The sequence below is a fragment of the Schistocerca serialis genome, chromosome 4, assembly GCF_023864345.2.
Source record: "Schistocerca serialis cubense isolate TAMUIC-IGC-003099 chromosome 4, iqSchSeri2.2, whole genome shotgun sequence".
Classification (NCBI taxonomy): Eukaryota; Metazoa; Arthropoda; class Insecta; order Orthoptera; family Acrididae; genus Schistocerca; species Schistocerca serialis.
This window is the reverse complement of record NC_064641.1, coordinates 149,547,683-149,565,414: the sequence shown is the minus strand read 5'-3', so window position 1 is coordinate 149,565,414 and position 17,732 is coordinate 149,547,683. Positions and strand designations below refer to the sequence as shown.

General features: G+C 42.1%; 1 protein-coding gene across 1 annotated transcript in view; it reads left to right on the top strand.

The window, feature by feature from the left end:
* The window catches only part of LOC126473757 (serine/threonine-protein phosphatase rdgC), a 1,849,640-nt gene that overhangs the window by 1,121,661 nt on the left and 710,247 nt on the right, over window positions 1–17,732 (top strand). The window contains exon 5 of the mRNA XM_050101014.1: window positions 17,314–17,407. Within this exon, the coding sequence (XP_049956971.1) occupies window positions 17,314–17,407 (94 nt within the window). The remainder of the gene's footprint in view (window positions 1–17,313; window positions 17,408–17,732) is intronic.

The following is a 17,732-nucleotide window of genomic DNA, read 5'->3' as shown; positions in this document are numbered from 1 at the left end:
GCTCATGATGTAAAAGCGGACTTCACAACTTACGCGTGATATCACATATCCCCACAAAACACGTAAATACGCCTGGTGAAAACACTGCTCACATTCCTAAAAACACACGCTTCCAAAGGAATGCGTAAAACAAATGCAATAACAACTGCAATAAAATAAATGATAAGACAGAGAAGGCAAACAGTAGTAACTACGGTTAAGGGTGTACTTAAGAATGTAAACACCGACTGCGATTTCGTTTTACAGAAACTACAATTATTTAAGGAAATCAAATATTAAGAAAAATTCATTATCAAAGAAAAAGAAATTACATTTGACACTTCATGAAAAGCTTTACGTCTTCACGGGAGGATAGCGCATGGCGTATCTTTTTGTAGACGTTGCGTTGTGACGTCAGTGGCAGCTCGTTGATGTTGGCGATGGAGTAATTGTAGCTCCATGAGTAATGAAAATGCCATGGAAACATTCATCCTCCTGCTTAGTGTATGATTCTCTAGAGGATAAGGTAATCCTCAGCAGCATTCCTTTTGTCACAAGCAAGTTGGACGTAACTGTTGTAGTGTAGGTCCACTTTCGTATGTTCGCGACAACAACGCCTCTTACACACGCGATCCGTTACCTATGTCCCGTACACAGTTTCAAAACAGTATAATATTAACTTTGACTCGGATCCCGAAATCACAGTCTGTCCACTATTTTTTTTACATAGAGGCCACGATTGAGAATTCATCGTCCCGGCAAAAACAATACCACAGGTCACAAACAGTTTAAAAGTCTACACGAAGACTGTAAATGTTTTGACGAGCGCGGTAATTCATTAAGTTACAAACGAAACAGGTATTTCTCAAAGTACATTATTTTGCATAGTTCGGTTAGCTGCAAAACAGTTCGGTTCTAACGGCAATCGCTGTCCATTCGCGTGTATATTGTCACTGCTGTTTAGAGTACTATACGAGGCACTCAGTATTCACATAGTGTAACATTTTGTTTGGTAACATCCACGTCGAAACTGAACTTAAAGCGTGACCGAGAAACAAGAAACACCCATAAATTTTCATCTGTTTATGTTTAGCACGACTACACAACACACGCTCGCCCACAGCACTACACTGCACACAAATATCTGTCATTATCCGACTGCCACTATCGGTATTGCTCTCGCATCAAAGTTCGTACAACAGTGCCGCATATCACGTTTATCTTCACATGATGCACTGTACAAAAGCATTGCAAAGAAAATCATGCATTGACATTTTTGCATATTCAGTTAAAAAAGGATTCACGTGACAATATAAATACAGCAAAAAATAGTTACAGTACGTATTATAAATCAAAGCAAAACAATATTATAAATTATCTAAGCTGTATATACAGAGTAATGGATGCAAAGGGAAACGAACAAGAAAAAATTGTTACCCAACCCAATTAGCTGTATCTTCCCAGGAAGGGGAGAAATGTAGAGCATAGCTCTGCAACGCTTGGAGCAAATTCAGTCAGACGTGGTGAACTTTTCACTTACTATCTTTAAAAAGAAAGACTGAAGGACTAAGACACTTTTAGGTGTAGGGACGAGAGTACAGAAAAGGAAGAGAGTGGCATACAGATACGCCTCTGAAACAACTGGACAAATTTCAACCCAAATTATGAACATGTATACCTTCGGATATAGGAGGAAATGTACGTATATGGAGGTGGACACCTCTACCACCGCTAAGAGTGTGGTCTGTGTTATATTAAGACTTGCTTAACGCCCGTTGCTTCGCTCGAGAACACTGTATGGCCCACAGAGATTTTTTTGGATTTAATCGAATTTTTGTGTTGCTCACCTGCTGCGACACCGTCTAAGCTTCCCACGCTATTTAGGGGCAAATAATCATCGTCTTTTCCCAAAGTACTTTTGAGCAAAAAGCGGTTCTGGTAGCTGGGGTCCAAAGTTTTTGTTAATCACGCCTTAACGTTCTTGTGGAGATAATTTAAATAGCAAATTTGATGCCCTAACAAATATTTCTTTATATCTAACCGAGAAGGGAAATACCAATTTTTATAAATTTAGCTTAAATTTTTTTAATGTAACGAAATATTTTGTTACAAATTCTCATCCCTTATTGTATTCCCTTAGAGGTTCAATTTCCAGAAGCACTGAAACGTGTATTTTTTTAAATTTCTAACCGATAAGTCAAATACGAATTATCATAGATGAAGCGTTAAAAATCCTTTAATAATTATTTATTTAAAAAAAAACTTTCACCCAGTGTTTTACCCGCTCGCTGGCTGAATTCCCAAAAATGCTGATGCACATATTATTTTATTTTGTGACGGAGGAACCAAATACCAGTTCCCGTAGTTCGAGCTTTAAAATTCAGCTAACAGTGACATACTTTCTAAAAGCCTTTCATTCCCTATTTCGCCCCCGTAGGAACGGAATTTCGGACAATCCTTTTCAGAACGATACCTGCACTATATACCTCAAACTTCAAGTTTCTGTCCTTAGCGATATGGGCTCGGAGATGATGAGTCAGTGAATCAGTCTGACCCTATTTCATCCCCTTAGGAGTTGAATTTCCAAAAACAGTGAAACACGTATTTTTTAATCCCTGACCTAGCAGTCAAACACCAGTTTTCAAAGATTTAGCTGTAAAATGCTTCCTTTTATATGTAGAGAAGATTAGGATTCTAATTAATCTGTATAAGATTTTTCTTCATGTTTTGCATACTGTCTTTATACTTTAAATACGTGTAAATGAAGTAAATGGTTCAAATGGCTCTGAGCACTATGGGACTCAACTTCTAACGTCATCAGTCCCCTAGAACTTAGAACTACTTAAACCCAACTAACCTCAGGACAGCACACACATCCATGCCCGAGGCAGGATTCGAACCTGCGACCGTAGCGGTCTCGCGGTTCCAGACTGTAGCGCCTAGAACCGTTCGGCCACCCCGGCCGGCCTAAATGAATTAATTTTATTCTCAGACTAAAAGCATGTATCTATATCCACATCATCACTCTAATTCACACTTTAGTATTTAGCAGACGGTTCCTGGGACCACTTTCAGACTATTTCTGGACCGTTCCACTCTCGAATAACTCGCAGGGAAAAAGAGCTGTTAAATCTTCCCGAGCGAAAATCCTATTGCTAATATATGTCTGTAAGATGGGGCTGCAAATCAGTAGATTAATTCTAATTCCATTCTTTTCGTTTCCAGTCTTATGTGAAGTAGAGGTAAATATATTACCGGGAATAGCCGGGCAATCAAGTAAAACACAGTAAATTATTCAAAGTAATTATCTCATTATGTTACAATATTATATATAACGCTCATCAGGCCAACTGACTTCTGTGTTACGTTGTTCATATCATGTGGTATGCACGTGCAACCCTAAACCGCCACAAATTTCTTTATTTTTCTGCCAATAATTACTCTTTACTCCCCACGGTGTATCTCATAGTTAGGTTACGGCGCTGCTGCCTCACGGCGGTGAGAGAGATATTGCATTTTTCTGGTCTAAGGGAACGCCTTCTGTTTGACCCTTTCTGTCACAGTTACCACTCTGTTGCCTCGAGTTATGAGATCAATACCCACGCCTTCTGTGGTAGCTGTACAGTTTTGCGAGCAGAGCGGATGCTGTGACGAAATATGAAGCCATATATTCCTCTCAGGGCGTAGCGAATTTCACGTACAGAAAGTAGGAGAAACTGTAACCGAAGAAAAAAAGCAGAATGAAAAGTAAGAGGCAGTCGTGTTTGAGGAGAGCTTTCGCGAGCTATACGGAGAGAATTTTCTATTACAAAAGTCTTTCTCTGCCGTCGGATGCAAGGTGAAAGAAACATTTCCTTTTATACGTAACGAAAGGCTTTCCTTGCGACTGCAAAAACTGTGTTACTCTGAATATCTACGTGAGTAGAGTCGTTTGATACGTCTTTTTTGGGGGGGGATATGAAGTTACTTTTTTTTCTTTGCAGGAACAGTTTTCGATTGTTTTTAAAGCTGGTTTCAATCTCTTCAAATTCTGTCCAATTGTTGATTCCATGACTGTCTACAAGAACAAAATTTTGCTATTACGTGGTAAAAGTACGAGAATCATTACATAGCCCTACAAATACACTGTAATGTCACAGTAATGTGACCACGCGTCAAAATAGCCACCTTCTGGAGCAGGGATCGCTGCGAGACATGCAGAAAGAGAGTCAACGAGATTTCGAAGGTACCGACAGGTATTTGGTGCCATGATAACGCCAATGCCCTGGCAAGCTGCGTTAGACTTCTCTGTCGTGGATCCATGGCACGAACAGCCCGATCGGGGTAGTCCCACTGATTCTCGATTGGGTTGAATGGTTCAAATGGCTCTAAGCACTATGGGATTTAAAATCTTAGGTCATCAGTCTCCTAGACTTAGAACTATTTAAACCTAACTAACCTAAGGACATGACACACGCCGATGCCCGAGGCAGGATTTGAACCTGCGACCGTAGCAGCAGCGCGGTTCCGGACTGAAGTGCCTAGAACCGATCGGCCACAACGGCCGGCGATTGGGTTGAAAACCATGGAGTTTGGCCCCCCGGGGAGTAGAGTAAACTCATCCTGATACTCTTCGAAGCACACATATACACTCCTAGCTGTGTGACACATAGAACTGTACTGCTGGTAGATGCCATCGGGCGAAAGAAAAACGGACTGCATGTAGGGGTAGACATGATCCCCAAGGACAAACGCATACTTGTGTTGATCCATTGTGCCTTGCAGAATGACGAGCCGATCGGGGAAGCTGCGCAGTCTGCGGCGTCTTGCCACGGTCTGCGCAGCTCCTCCTGTCGGAGGTTCGAGTCCTCCCCTGGGGAAGGGTATATGTGTCGTCCTAAGCGTGAGTTAGTTTAGATTAGATTCAGTAGTGTGTAGGCTTAGGGACCGATGACCTCAGCCGTTTGGTCCCTTAAGACCTTACCACAAATTTCCATATTTTTCAGGATGACGACAAAACGCAGGGAATGCCACAAAAACATTCCCCCGACCATAACGCATGCAGGTGTTTGCCTACAGATGTTTCACGCCAACAACCAGCAGTCCAATGAAGCGTAATATGATTCTTCTGAAAACGCCACCTATCACCGCTCAACAGTCATCTAATTGCGGTATTTGAGAGCAAATTCCCGCCGCCGTCGCCAATGAACGGGAGTCAGCGTGGTTGCATGGACCAGGCACTTGCTACGGTCGTTATACGCGGCAACTTTCGCTGAAAGGACGTTGAGGAGACTTGGTTCATCTTGGCGATCAGCTGTTTGACAATACCACGTCTATTCGCCCGTACACATCTCTGCAGCTGTCGCTCACAGTTGTCATCTATGGCCTGTGGCGCACCACAATTGCCTCGGCGTCGGTTTTGTTTATCGTCATTTTGCCATGCTTGGTATTCTTTAACTCCGGCAGCACGCAGACGGTATACAAACATAGCCATTTCGGAAATACTTCCACCCTTGTCCCAAAAGCCAATGACCGTGCCTTAAAGGTCATGCCTTCCTGGACGTCAGATAAATTGGTCTGTTTCCGCATTACAACGACTGCACTGTTAATTGTATTCCCGCTCCCTCCCCCCCCCCCCCCCCATTTAACACGCTTTATATACCTCCTACTGCTAATGCTGCCACCTGCCATTGAATGTTGACATCGAGTACATGCGTTGGTGACATTGATGGAAATTTGGAAATTTGTGGTAAGGTCTTATGGGACCAAACTGCTGAGGTCATCAGTCCCTAAGCGTACAAACTACTTAATGTAACTTAAACTAACTTACACTATGGATAACACACACACTCATTCCTGAGGGACGACTCGAACCTCCGACAGGGGGAGACGCACGGACCGTGCCAAGGCGCCTAAGACCGCGTGGCTAGCCCGCGCGGTTCACATTAATGTGATGCAACCTTGTGTTCCTCTTTATTATGCTAATTACAATTACAGCAAAGTAGATAGCAAAATCATATGCCGAAAGACACGAAGTTTATCGTGAAACAATGAATGAAATTAAGCAACCAGTGTTTCAGTGACACAAATTAGTGAAAATTTCTTGTCAATTTGTAAATTGTGTTTCATGTGGGCAACAGATGGTCACAACCACGAATAAAAATAGTGCACGGTATAAATATTTTATTTTCTTCCTTCCCACGCAGTTTTCATCACGCCGCACAACATAGTTCATAATCTAAAATTGAATGAGAACAGAGAGTTTTATTTATTCATTTCGTTCGTTTAGAATCATATTTAACCTGTTCAGCATATCTTCTTTCTTCCCGATCTAGCGATCTCTCGTCTCTTTTGGTTCTCTCTGTTTCAGTGAGCTTTATTTTGATTTTGGTATCAGTCAGCCTAAGACCCTGCAGCATTCATCTGAAGCAGCACATAATACAAGTCTACAGTGCTGTTATGCTTTATTTAGCATCCACTTTTACTCCTTCTACAACTAGATCTGCATCTTCGTGGGTACTCTGCAAATCACATTTAAGTGCCTGGCAGAAGGTTCATCGAACCACCTTCAGAATAATTCCGTATTATTCCACTCTCGAATAGCGCCCGGAAAAAAATGAACATCTATATCTTTCCGTGCGAGCACTGATTTCCCTTATTTTATTATTCTGATCGTTTCTCCCTGTGGAAGTCACTGTCGACAAAATAGTTTCGCATTCGGTGTAGATAGTCGCTGGTTGAAATTTCGTGAGGGGATCCCTCTGCAAAGAGAAACGCCTTTGTTTTAATGGTGTCCGCCCCAAATCCTGTATCATTTCTGTGACACTCTCTATCCTATTTCACGATAATACAAAATGTGCTGCCCTTATTTGAACTTTCTCGATATACTCCGTTAAACCTATCTGGTAAGAATCGCACATCGCGCATCAGTACTCAAAAAGGGAACGGACAGTCGTAGTGTAGGCAGTCTACTTTGTAGATCGGTTCCGTCTTCTAAGTATCCTGTCAATAAAACGCCTTCTCCACAACATTTTCTACGTGTTCTTTCCAATTTGAGCTCTTCGTCACTGTAGTTCTTAAGTATTTAATTGAATTTACGGTCTTTAGATTTGATTGATTTATCGTGTAACCGAAGTGTAACGGATTATTTATAGCACACAAGCGGATGACCTCAGACTTTTCATTATTTATGGTCAACCGCGAATTTTTGCGCCATACAGATATCTAAATCGTTGTGCGATTTGTTTTGACATTCTGATGATTTTACTATGCGGTAAGCGACAGCGTCATCTGCAAACAACCTATTATTGCTTCTCAGTTTGTCTCCTAAATCGTTTATATAGGCAAGGAACAGCAGAATAACTTCCGTTTTACTCGATTCCTTTCCGGCAGTTATTACGAATTGAAACCGCTCTGACAGCAAAACACGAATCCAGTCGCATAACTGAGACGAAATTCAATAAGCTCGCAATATGATTACGAGCCGCTTGTGAGGCGTGATGTTTAAACCCTTCTGGTAATCTAAAAATACGGAATCAATTTGAAATACCTTGTCGACTGCACTAACACGTCGCGTGAATAAAGAGCTAGTTGTGTTTCAGAGGAACGATGTTTTCTAAATCCGTGTTGACTGTGTGTCGATACACCGTTCTCTAAAAGCCGCCGAAGTGGCCGTGCGGTTAAAGGCGCTGCAGTCTGGAACCGCAAGACCGCTACGGTCGCAGGTTCGAATCCTGCCTCGGGCATGGATGTTTGTGATGTCCTTAGGTTAGTTAGGTTTAACTAGTTCTAAGTTCTAGGGGACTAATGCCCTCAGCAGTTGAGTCCCATAGTGCTCAGAGCCATTTTGAACCACCGTTCTCTCATAGATAATTCATGATGGTCGAAGACAACACATGTTCCAGAATCCTATTGCATAACGATGTTAATGTTAAGGGCCGGTAATTTAGTGGATAACTCTTCTTAAATATCGGTGTGACCTGTGCAACTTTACAGTCTTTGGATACGGATCTTTCGTCGAACGAGCCATTGTATATGATTGTTAAGTATGGAGCTACTGCACCAGAATACTCTGAAAGGAACCTAATGCAATCTGGATCGGAAGACTTGCTTTTATTAAGCGATTTAAGGCGCTTCACAACTGCGAGCATATCTGCTTCTAGGTTACTCATGTTGGCAGCTGTTCTTGATTCGGCTTCCTGCAGAGGCAGTTCTGCTACGATACTGATGACATACAGATGCGTCACAGTGTGTGACATATATGGTGGGGCCGTTGAAGTACTCGGGATATTGCCGGCCGTGGTGGCCGTGTGGTTCTAGGCGCTGCAGTCCGGAACCGCGGGACTGCTACGGTCGCAGGTTCGAATCCTGCCTCGGGCATGTTGTGTGTGATGTCCTTAGGTTAGTTAGGTTTAAGTAGTTCTAAGTTCTAGGGGAATGATGACCTAAGATGTTAAGTCCTGTAGTGCTCAGAGTCATTTACTCGGGACATTACGACTACTGAGGTCAAAACGTCAAAAGAGCACACAGATTTGTCGTGAAAATCTGGCAGTATGTCCACCAAGTGCAACTGCGCCACAAAAAAAAAAAAAAAAAAAAAAAAAAAAAAAAAAAAAAAAAATTAAAAAACTCCCCCCAAAAAGGCCTTGAAGGCCTAACGGTACCGACCGGCCGCCTTGTCATCCTCAGACCACAGGCGTCACTAGATGCGGATATGGAGGGGCATGTGATCAGCGCACCACTCTCCCAGCCGTGTGTCAGTTTATGAGTCAGGAGCTGCTACTTCTAAATCAAGTAGCTCCTCAGTTTGGCCCACAGGGGTTGAGTGCACTCAGTTTGCCCACCTCACTCGGTAGACGGGATGATCACGCATCCAACTGCTACCCCAGCCCGACAGTGCTTAACCTCGGTGATCTGACGGCAACCGGCGTTACCACTGCGGCAAGGCCGTTGTCAACAAGCCGCAGCGATATACTGCGAACAGTGTTCCCAAGGTGCACACACATGGGTGGTGATGATCCTGATGTTCAGGACTTGCACCATATGATTTTAATCTTCTCGGCAACACAACTGCTGGGAGGGCTTTGCTGGTTTTAGTGGGGCTATGTCCACTAGACATTAGAATCCGCGAACAGGCAGCATGGTATTGGGTAACCAAAGGGAAAATTGAAAAGACTAGGGAGATTATGGGGGTACGGGCGGGTGAAAAATTTGCTATCAGAAAAAAAGGGAATTATGGCAAGAGCCATGGAAAAATGAGGAAACGGGGCGGATGGTTTTTCAACTGTTGCCTGACGATGGGGAAAGATGAGTTATTTTAAGCCAAATAGGGGTATGCTGCGCTTCCTTACAGGACATGGACCATGCCCGACATATTTATGTCGTTTCGGGAAACGGGCAACACCCGCGTGTGACTGCTGCGCTGAAGAAGGCACTCCTGATCACGTTATCTATGATTGCCCGATATACAACGACGTGGCAACCGGATTATGTCAACAACTACCCAACCGTGACACCTCTTCCTTACTAAGACGCGACGACAGCTTTCAGATACTCTGCACCTAGGCTAACTAGGTATCATAAAGGAACTTGGGGGAGTTTATAAGGGACCATAATGGTCGCTGAATGAAAAGAACCGAGTAAGACTGAAATGCACGTGCCCAGTTGCCGGGCGCGGAATGGCCGATTGCCATTACGGTCGAGATCCGCCGCGCACCTGGATCAGGGAGGCAGGTCTGTCACCAACATTGATCTGACACAGCACATATAGTAGTTATTAGGTACTATCAGTTTTAGGGAATAGTATGCCGACGCTAATTAACAACCACTAACACGATAGGGACTGCAGCGAGTTCAATGAATTTGGGCCAGCCCAGTGCCTGGGGCACACCCACTGGGTTTTGCTCAGTGAGCAGGCAAGCAACCGTAGGTTTATAAGGTCTTCTGGCACACCTGTAGCGCTGCAGAAATAACTTTTCGAGTATTTGTAGAGTAGAATAGTAAACATACTAACCTTGTCCATAGTAATAGCCATTAATGAATGTACACTATGTGATCAAAAGTATCCGGAAACCTGGCTGAAAATGATTACAGTTTCTTGGCACCCTCCATCGGTAATGCTGGAATTCAATATGTTGTTGCCCACCATTAGCCTTGATGAAACAAAAAAATAAAGTTGTTGTATTAACTTAAGTATGTTGTTAAATTAACCTAATTATGTCATGTATTGGAAAATTCGACTCGTTCCACATCATTACGAAATATCGTATTCATGATCCATGGAACTAGTATTAATCTAATCTAATCTAATCTAATCTGACAGCTTCCACTCTAGCAGGCACACGTTCAGTAAGGTGCTGGAAGATTTCTTGGGGATTGGCAGCCCATTCTTCGCGGAGTGCTGCACTGAGGAGAGGTATCGACGTCGGTCGGTGAGGCTTGGCACGAATTCGGCGTACCAAAATATCCCAAAGGTATTCTATATGATTCAGGCGAGGACTCTGTCAAGGACAATTCATTACAGGGAAGTTATTGTCGTGTAACCACTCAGCCACAGGCCGTACATTTTGAACAGATGCTCAATCGTGTTGAAAGACCCAATCGCCATCCCCGGACTACTCTTCAACAGTGGGGAGCAAGAAGGTGCTTAAAACATCGATGTAGGCATGTGCTGTGATAGTGCCACGCAAAACAACAAGGGGTGCAAGCCACCTCCACGGAAAACACTACCACGCCATAACACCACCGCCTTACTGTTGGCATTAGACACACTAGCAGATGACGTTCACCGGGCATTCACCAAACTCACACCCTAACATCAGATCGGCACAATGTCTTCGTCACTCCACACAGCGTTTTTCCACTGCTCAATCGTCCATCGTCCAGTGTCCACGCTCCTCAAACCAAGCGAGGCGTCGTTTGGCATTTACCGGTGTGATGTGTGGCTTATGAGCAGCCGCTCGACCATGAAATCCAAGTTTTCTCACCTCCCCCCTAACTGTCGTAGTACTTGCAGTGGATCCTGATGCAGTTTGGAATTCCTGTGTGACGGTCTGGATAGATGTCTGCCTATTACACATTACGACACTGTTCAACTGTCGACGGTCTCTGTCAGTCAACAGACGAGGTCGGCCTGTACGCTTTTGATCTGTACGTATTCCTCCACGTTTCCACTTCACTATCACATGGGAAACAGTGGACCTAGGGATGTTCAGGAATGTGGAAACCTCGCGTTCAGACGTATGACACAAGTGACACCCAACCACCTGACCAAGTTCGAAGTCCGTGAGTTCCGTGGAGTGCCCATTCGGCTCTCTCACGACCAGTGACGTCGCTAATACGGAGTACCTGACAGTAGGTGGCAGTACAACGCGCCTAATAGGAAAAATGTGTGTTTTTGGGGGTGTCCGGATACTTTTTATCACATAGTGTATGTAGCTGCAACTGCTAATGTGTTAATTACGAGGCCCACTAATTAACTTAAGTGGTGGGTTATGATGTATAATTATTGTATTGTGCTGGAATAAAGATTTTTTTAAAAAAAGAAACCTTGAAAAACATCTGCGGTATAGACATTTTCAAATGACGTAGACCTTCAAACAACGGTACTCGAGTTGCTATGTGACTGAGGAGAGGATATATATCTTCGAGGAACAGAATGATTGGTAGGGTTTTCTGACCGTTGTTTACAGAGTGTGTCATGTATATGCGTCACTTAGAAGTAAAATGAAGCATTCAGTAAAAGTTACTTGGCCTGCCATGAGGATGTATAACTTAACTTCTGATGTCCTCTTGTAAGCTGCGAATTTATCAGGTTGCTTCATATGAGGTGTTTCGAATTCAGTGATTACTAGAAATAAAAATTTCGATGCTTCTAAACGCACCTCAAACGGCAAGTAACAGAAAAATATAAATCGATGAATGCAGAATGTTACCGATGGCTTCATTGCACATTACTCTGCTGAGACTTCTTTTACTGTGAAGTAGCATTGTTGCTAATAGTAATGCGTGTACATAAAACTGTAATTAGTTTGGTCATGACTTCTGTATGCAGTTTATCGGATGTTTCAGTTTTAGAGGTGTACAGGAAATAAAGTACTAGCTCCAGTTTGTTACCTTGGCAATATGACTTGTTTACATTCTTACATCATTATCTTGAGATGATCACACAACATTCATTACAACAAGTACGAAGTATTTTTGTGTGTTTATTTAACTTGTAAAAAATGTAATTCAACTGCCAGTTGTAGTATTGGTTTTGTTAGGACTGTCTAATGGAATATTATCAACAGATTCTAGTTGTTACGTGTTGTTGTAAAGAACTATTTTCCTAAGTGCAGATGACGATAGCTATCGTAGACTTCTTCCGGAATAGAACTAATATTTTTTTATTTTTGTAACGGATCATGGAAGAATATTTCTTTAACGAAGTAAACTGTTCGGCAGAAATATTTTTCGAAGAACACAGTGACGCCTTTATTTTGCTAAAGCAAACAGCAGTGACCACTCATGACTTCCCGTTAACGTGAATTTATTTTTCTTTTCCGTTTCGGAATCGTCTTTGACCGTACAGTATAACTATATTCTTTGCACTGACTTATAAACAGCCTACTACTTTCTTTTGATTAAGTTTCCTTACATTCGTCTATCGTTAAAGAACTATTTCCTAGTTTAGGCATGAAAATGCTCTCATTTCATCTTCATTTTGTTATCTTTGATCCGTTGAGGATCATATAACGAAAAAGGACAGAAGGTCTCATTGAAGGTGAGATCTTTAGAAAGGGTGCAGAACCTCTCGTTTGGAAAGAAGAGCGACGAATTTCGGCATTTGTCTTACGTTATTTAGGAAAACACTAAAAAGGTAAACCTGGAAGGGGGAACGGGTATTTGAACCACAGGTATCCCCGAATGCAAGTTCACTGTCCCACAACTTCAGCACATCACGAGCTTTCAGTTTGCTTCGAATAATTTTTCTCCTGACTCCAAAAACAGTTATAAATTAACTGCACTACTACTAAATATTAAGTCTGTAGTACAAAATTCTATTTTTCACTGTTTATTGCCATCTAATTGTCGATTAACCTTTTATTGCTCAGTGTAATTATTTTAATAACTGAAGACAACTTCACAATTCAAATTACTTAAACAGTATTTTATTGGATGAGCGGTTTCGACAGAGGTACGGTGTCATCATCGGATATTATGCTTTAAAATTTTTTAGAATTATTGTCCTTCAATGCTGCAAGTCGCTTCACATTGCATATGCACTTCCGAATACATTGAGGATCGCTACACAGTGGCACCTGGTGGACATGCATGGTGGTTGTTGCCAGTTGGTGGTGAACATGAAAATTTGTAACTGGCGCAAGATAGGTATGTTTATGTTTTACACAATACGTTTATATTTGACATGCCGATGTGTGGTGTTTTTTATGGTAGTGGGAAATGGATATGCAGTGTGAAGCGACTTGCGGCACTGATGGACAATATGTTTAAAAATTTTAAAGCAGGAAATCCCATGGTGACAGCATAGCTCTGTCGAAACCGGTCACCCAATGAAATCTACTTTAGCGACTTTGGCTTGTGAAGTTATCTTAAGATATCATACACTGCAGATCGCCCCCAAACTAACAATATACATTCATGATAAGCATTTATTATGTTTAAAATCTGCCTTTGTGATGTTAGTAAGACAATCTCTGACATGCACTGTCTATTCTTGAATACTAAATCCTGCTGTTGTTGTTGTTGTTGTTGTGGTCTTCAGTCCTGAGACTGGTTTGATGCAGCTCTCTTTGCTACTCTATCTTGTGCAAGCTACTTCATCTACCAGTACCTACTGCAACGTACATCTTTCTTTATCTGTTTAGTGTATTCATCTCTTGGTCTCCCTCCACGATTTTTACCCTCCACGCTGCTCTCCAATACTTAATTGGTGATCCCTTGATGCCTCAGAACATGCCCTACCAACCGATCCCTTCCTCTAGTCAAGTTGTGCCACAAACTTCACTTTTCCCCAATTCTATTCAATACCTCCTCATTAGTTATGTGATCTACCCATCTAATCTTCAGCATTATTCTGTAGCACCACATTTCGAAACCTTCTATTCTCTTCTTGTCCAAATTAGTAATTGTCCATGTTTCACTTCCATACATGGCTACACTCCACACAAATACTTTCAGAATCGACTTCCTAACACTTAAATCTGTATTCGAAGTAAACAAATTTCTCTTCTTCAGAAACGCCTTCCTTGTCATTGCCAGTCTACATTTTATATCCTCTCTACTTCGACCATCATCAGTTATGTTGCTCCCCAAATAGCAGAACTCCTTTACTACTGTAAGTGTCTCATTTCCGAATGTAATTCACTCAACATCACCCAACTTAATTTGACTACATTCCATTATCGTCGTTTTGCTTTTGTTGATGTTCATTTTATATTCTCCTTTCAAGACACTGTCCATTCCGTTCAACTGCTCTTCCAAATCCTTTGCTGTCTCTTACAGAATTACAATGTCATCGGCGAACCTCAAAGTTTTTATTTAGTCTACATGAATTTTAATACCTACTCCGAATTTTTCTTTTGTTTTCTTTACTGCTTACTCAATATATAGATTGAACATCGGGGAGAGGCTACAACCCTGTCTCACTCCCTTCCCAACCACTGCTTCCCTTTCGTGCCCCTCGACTCTTACAACTGCCATCTGGTTTCTGTACAAATTGTAAATAGCCTTTCGCTCCCTGTATTTTACCCCTGCCACCTTCAGAATTTGAAAGAGAGTATTCCAGTCAACATTGTCAAAAGCTTTCTCTAAGTCTAAAAATGCTATAAACGTACGTTTGCCTTTGCTGAATCTAGCTTCTAAGATACGTCGTAGGGTCAGTATTGCCTCACGTGTTCCAATATTTCCAAGGAATCCAAACTGATCTTCCCCGAGGTCGGCTTCTACCAGTTTTTCCATTCGTCTGTAAAGAATTGGCGTTAGTATTTTGCATCTGTGACTTATTAAACTGATTGTTCAGCAATTTTCACATCTGTCAGCATCCGCTTTCGTTGGATTGGAATCATTATATTCTTCTTGAAGTCTCACCAGACGGTAGAGTTTTGTCAGGACTGGGTCTCCCAAGGCCGTCAGTAGTTCTAATGGAGTGTTGTCTACTCCCGGGGCCTTGTTTCGACTCAGGTCTTTCAGTGCTCTGTCAAACTCTTCACGCAGTATCGTATCTCCCATTTCATCTTCATCTACATCCTCTTCCATTTCCATAATGTAGTCCTCAAGTACATCGCCCTTGTATAGACCCTCTATATAGTCCTTCCACCTTTCTGCTTTCCCTTCTTTGCTTAGAACTTGGTTTCCAAAAATGGCGGTTCTCTTTTCTCCAAAGGTCTTTTTAATTTTCCTGTAAGCAGTATCTATCTTACCCCTAGTGAAATAAGCCTCTACATCCTTACATTTGTCCTCTAGCCATCCCTGCTTAGCCATTTTGCACTTCCTGTCGATCTCATTTTTGAGACGTTTGCCTGCTTCATTTACAGAATTTTTATATTTTCTCCTTTCGTCAATTAAATTCAATATCTCTCCTGTTACCCAGTGATTTCTACTAGACCTCGTCTTTTTACCTATTTCGTCCTCTGCTGCCGTCACTACTTTATTTCTCAAAGCTACCCATTCTTCTTGTACTGTATTTCTTTCTCCAATTCCTGTCAATTGTTCCCTTATGCTCTCCATGAAACTCTGTATAACCTCTGGTTTAGTCAGTTTATCCAGGTCCCATCTCCTGAAATTCCCACCTTTTCGCAGTGTCTTTAGTTTTAATCTACAGTAGTAGCTTACCCGCACTCCTGTTTTTTTATTCGTTATTAAACCGACTCCTGCATTACCCCTATTTGATTTTGTATTTATAACCCTGTTTTCGCCTGACCAAATATCTTGTTCCTTCCGCCACCGAACTTGACTAATTCCTACTATATATAACTTTAACCTATCCATTTCCCTTTTTAAATTTTCTAACCTGCCTGCTCGATTAAGGGATCTGACATTCCACGCTCCGATCCGTAGAACGCCAGTTTTCTTTCTCCTGATAACGACATCCTCCTGAGTAGTCCCCGGCCGGAGATCCGAATGGGGGACTATATTACCTCCGGAAAATTTTACTCGAGAGGGCGCCATCATCATTTAACCATACAGTAAAGCTATTCTCATTTTGGAAGTGTGTCTTGGTATGCCCCCCACAAGCAAAATCATAGTTTCTGGAGTCTGCCACTGACATGCTATCTTTAATCCACACCATGGAGACGAACCCTGCTTGAGTGAATCGCTCCTTCTTTGTCAGTCACAAGAGACACTTCATCGAACACACAAATGGACCCAGTGCTGTGGCTATTAGTTATTAATGATACTCGCACCTTTCTTGTACTTTCTACAGTCGTTAATTTTTTGTGAATACTGCGGACTCACTTCCCACAGTGATTGTATGCCAATCGTGTTGCCTCTCTGGTCTGTCTCTGTTTTTCTCATTTCTTTTATTTATTTTGGCTTTCGGTTACACAGACCATACAGCAAACAGCGGTTATAAAGTACCAAACAAACATAATCGTAAAAAAGCAGACTAGCCCAAATTATGAATTTCTCTCTCTCTCTTTCGCACCTCGTGTGACCGTCGGCAACCTGGACTGCCACTTCTCACTTTTATCCCTGTGTCTCCAGCTACCTGTCAACATCTGGTCACGTAGGAAAACTTGCGTTTCTCACGCGGTAGTCTGAAGAGCGCAATACGTTTCTGAACGATACTCTCGTAACTAAAGAATTAAATCAAAATGGTTCTGGGTTGAAGGGCCAACTCTGATATTAATTTACCTAATAAAAATGAATATAATGTGTGCTAATAAACACGTGAAGAGACATCTAAAATGCCTATGGTTATCTAAGGATATGATTTAGATACACGAATCATTCAAATGATTCATCAAATATGCAAATTTAGTCTTTCTCGGCGAATCTCGACGATGAAGTCTTCTCGGGTTATCAGTCGAGTCAAGGAGTCGTTCGCCGACAACGTTTCGACAAGTCTGAAGATGACAAGTAGGAAACTTTCTGAAACGTTGCCGTTGAATGACACCTTGACTCGGCTGATAACCCGAGAAGACTTCATCACCAACGGAACATGTAACTACCTAAGAATACCACTACACATTTCCGTACCGGCGCTTTCATGGCCCTTGTCGCTGCTCATATTTTTTTTCTCTTAAAACTACTTATAGGGAACTTGCGAGCAAATCACAGTAGACTGTTTGTTTGCTCTGGCTATTTTCCATGCACTACATATGACCGATACTTGCTTTTCCGTTGTTGCAGCTGTACAACTTCTTCAACGCGCTGCTGACACACATGCCGGACCCGACAGTACCACGACCGGTGGGGACGGAGGTCGCCAAGAGTCCCACCTCAGGTGAGCCGCTTTCCTCTTAACCACTCTTTACCATAATACCGTCTGATCTGAAAATTTTGCCGAAATATCTTGAACAATTTCTGAGAAAATGTATATACGGGGTGAGTCACCTAACGTTACCGCTGGATATATTTCGTAAACGACATCAAATACTGACGAACCGATTCCACAGACCGAACGTGAGAAGAGGGGCTAGTGTAATTGTTTAATACAAACCATACAAAAATGCACGGAAGTATGTTTTTAACACAAACCTACGTTTTTTTAAATAGAACCACGTTAGTTTTGTTGGCACATCTGAACATATAAACGAATACGCAATCAG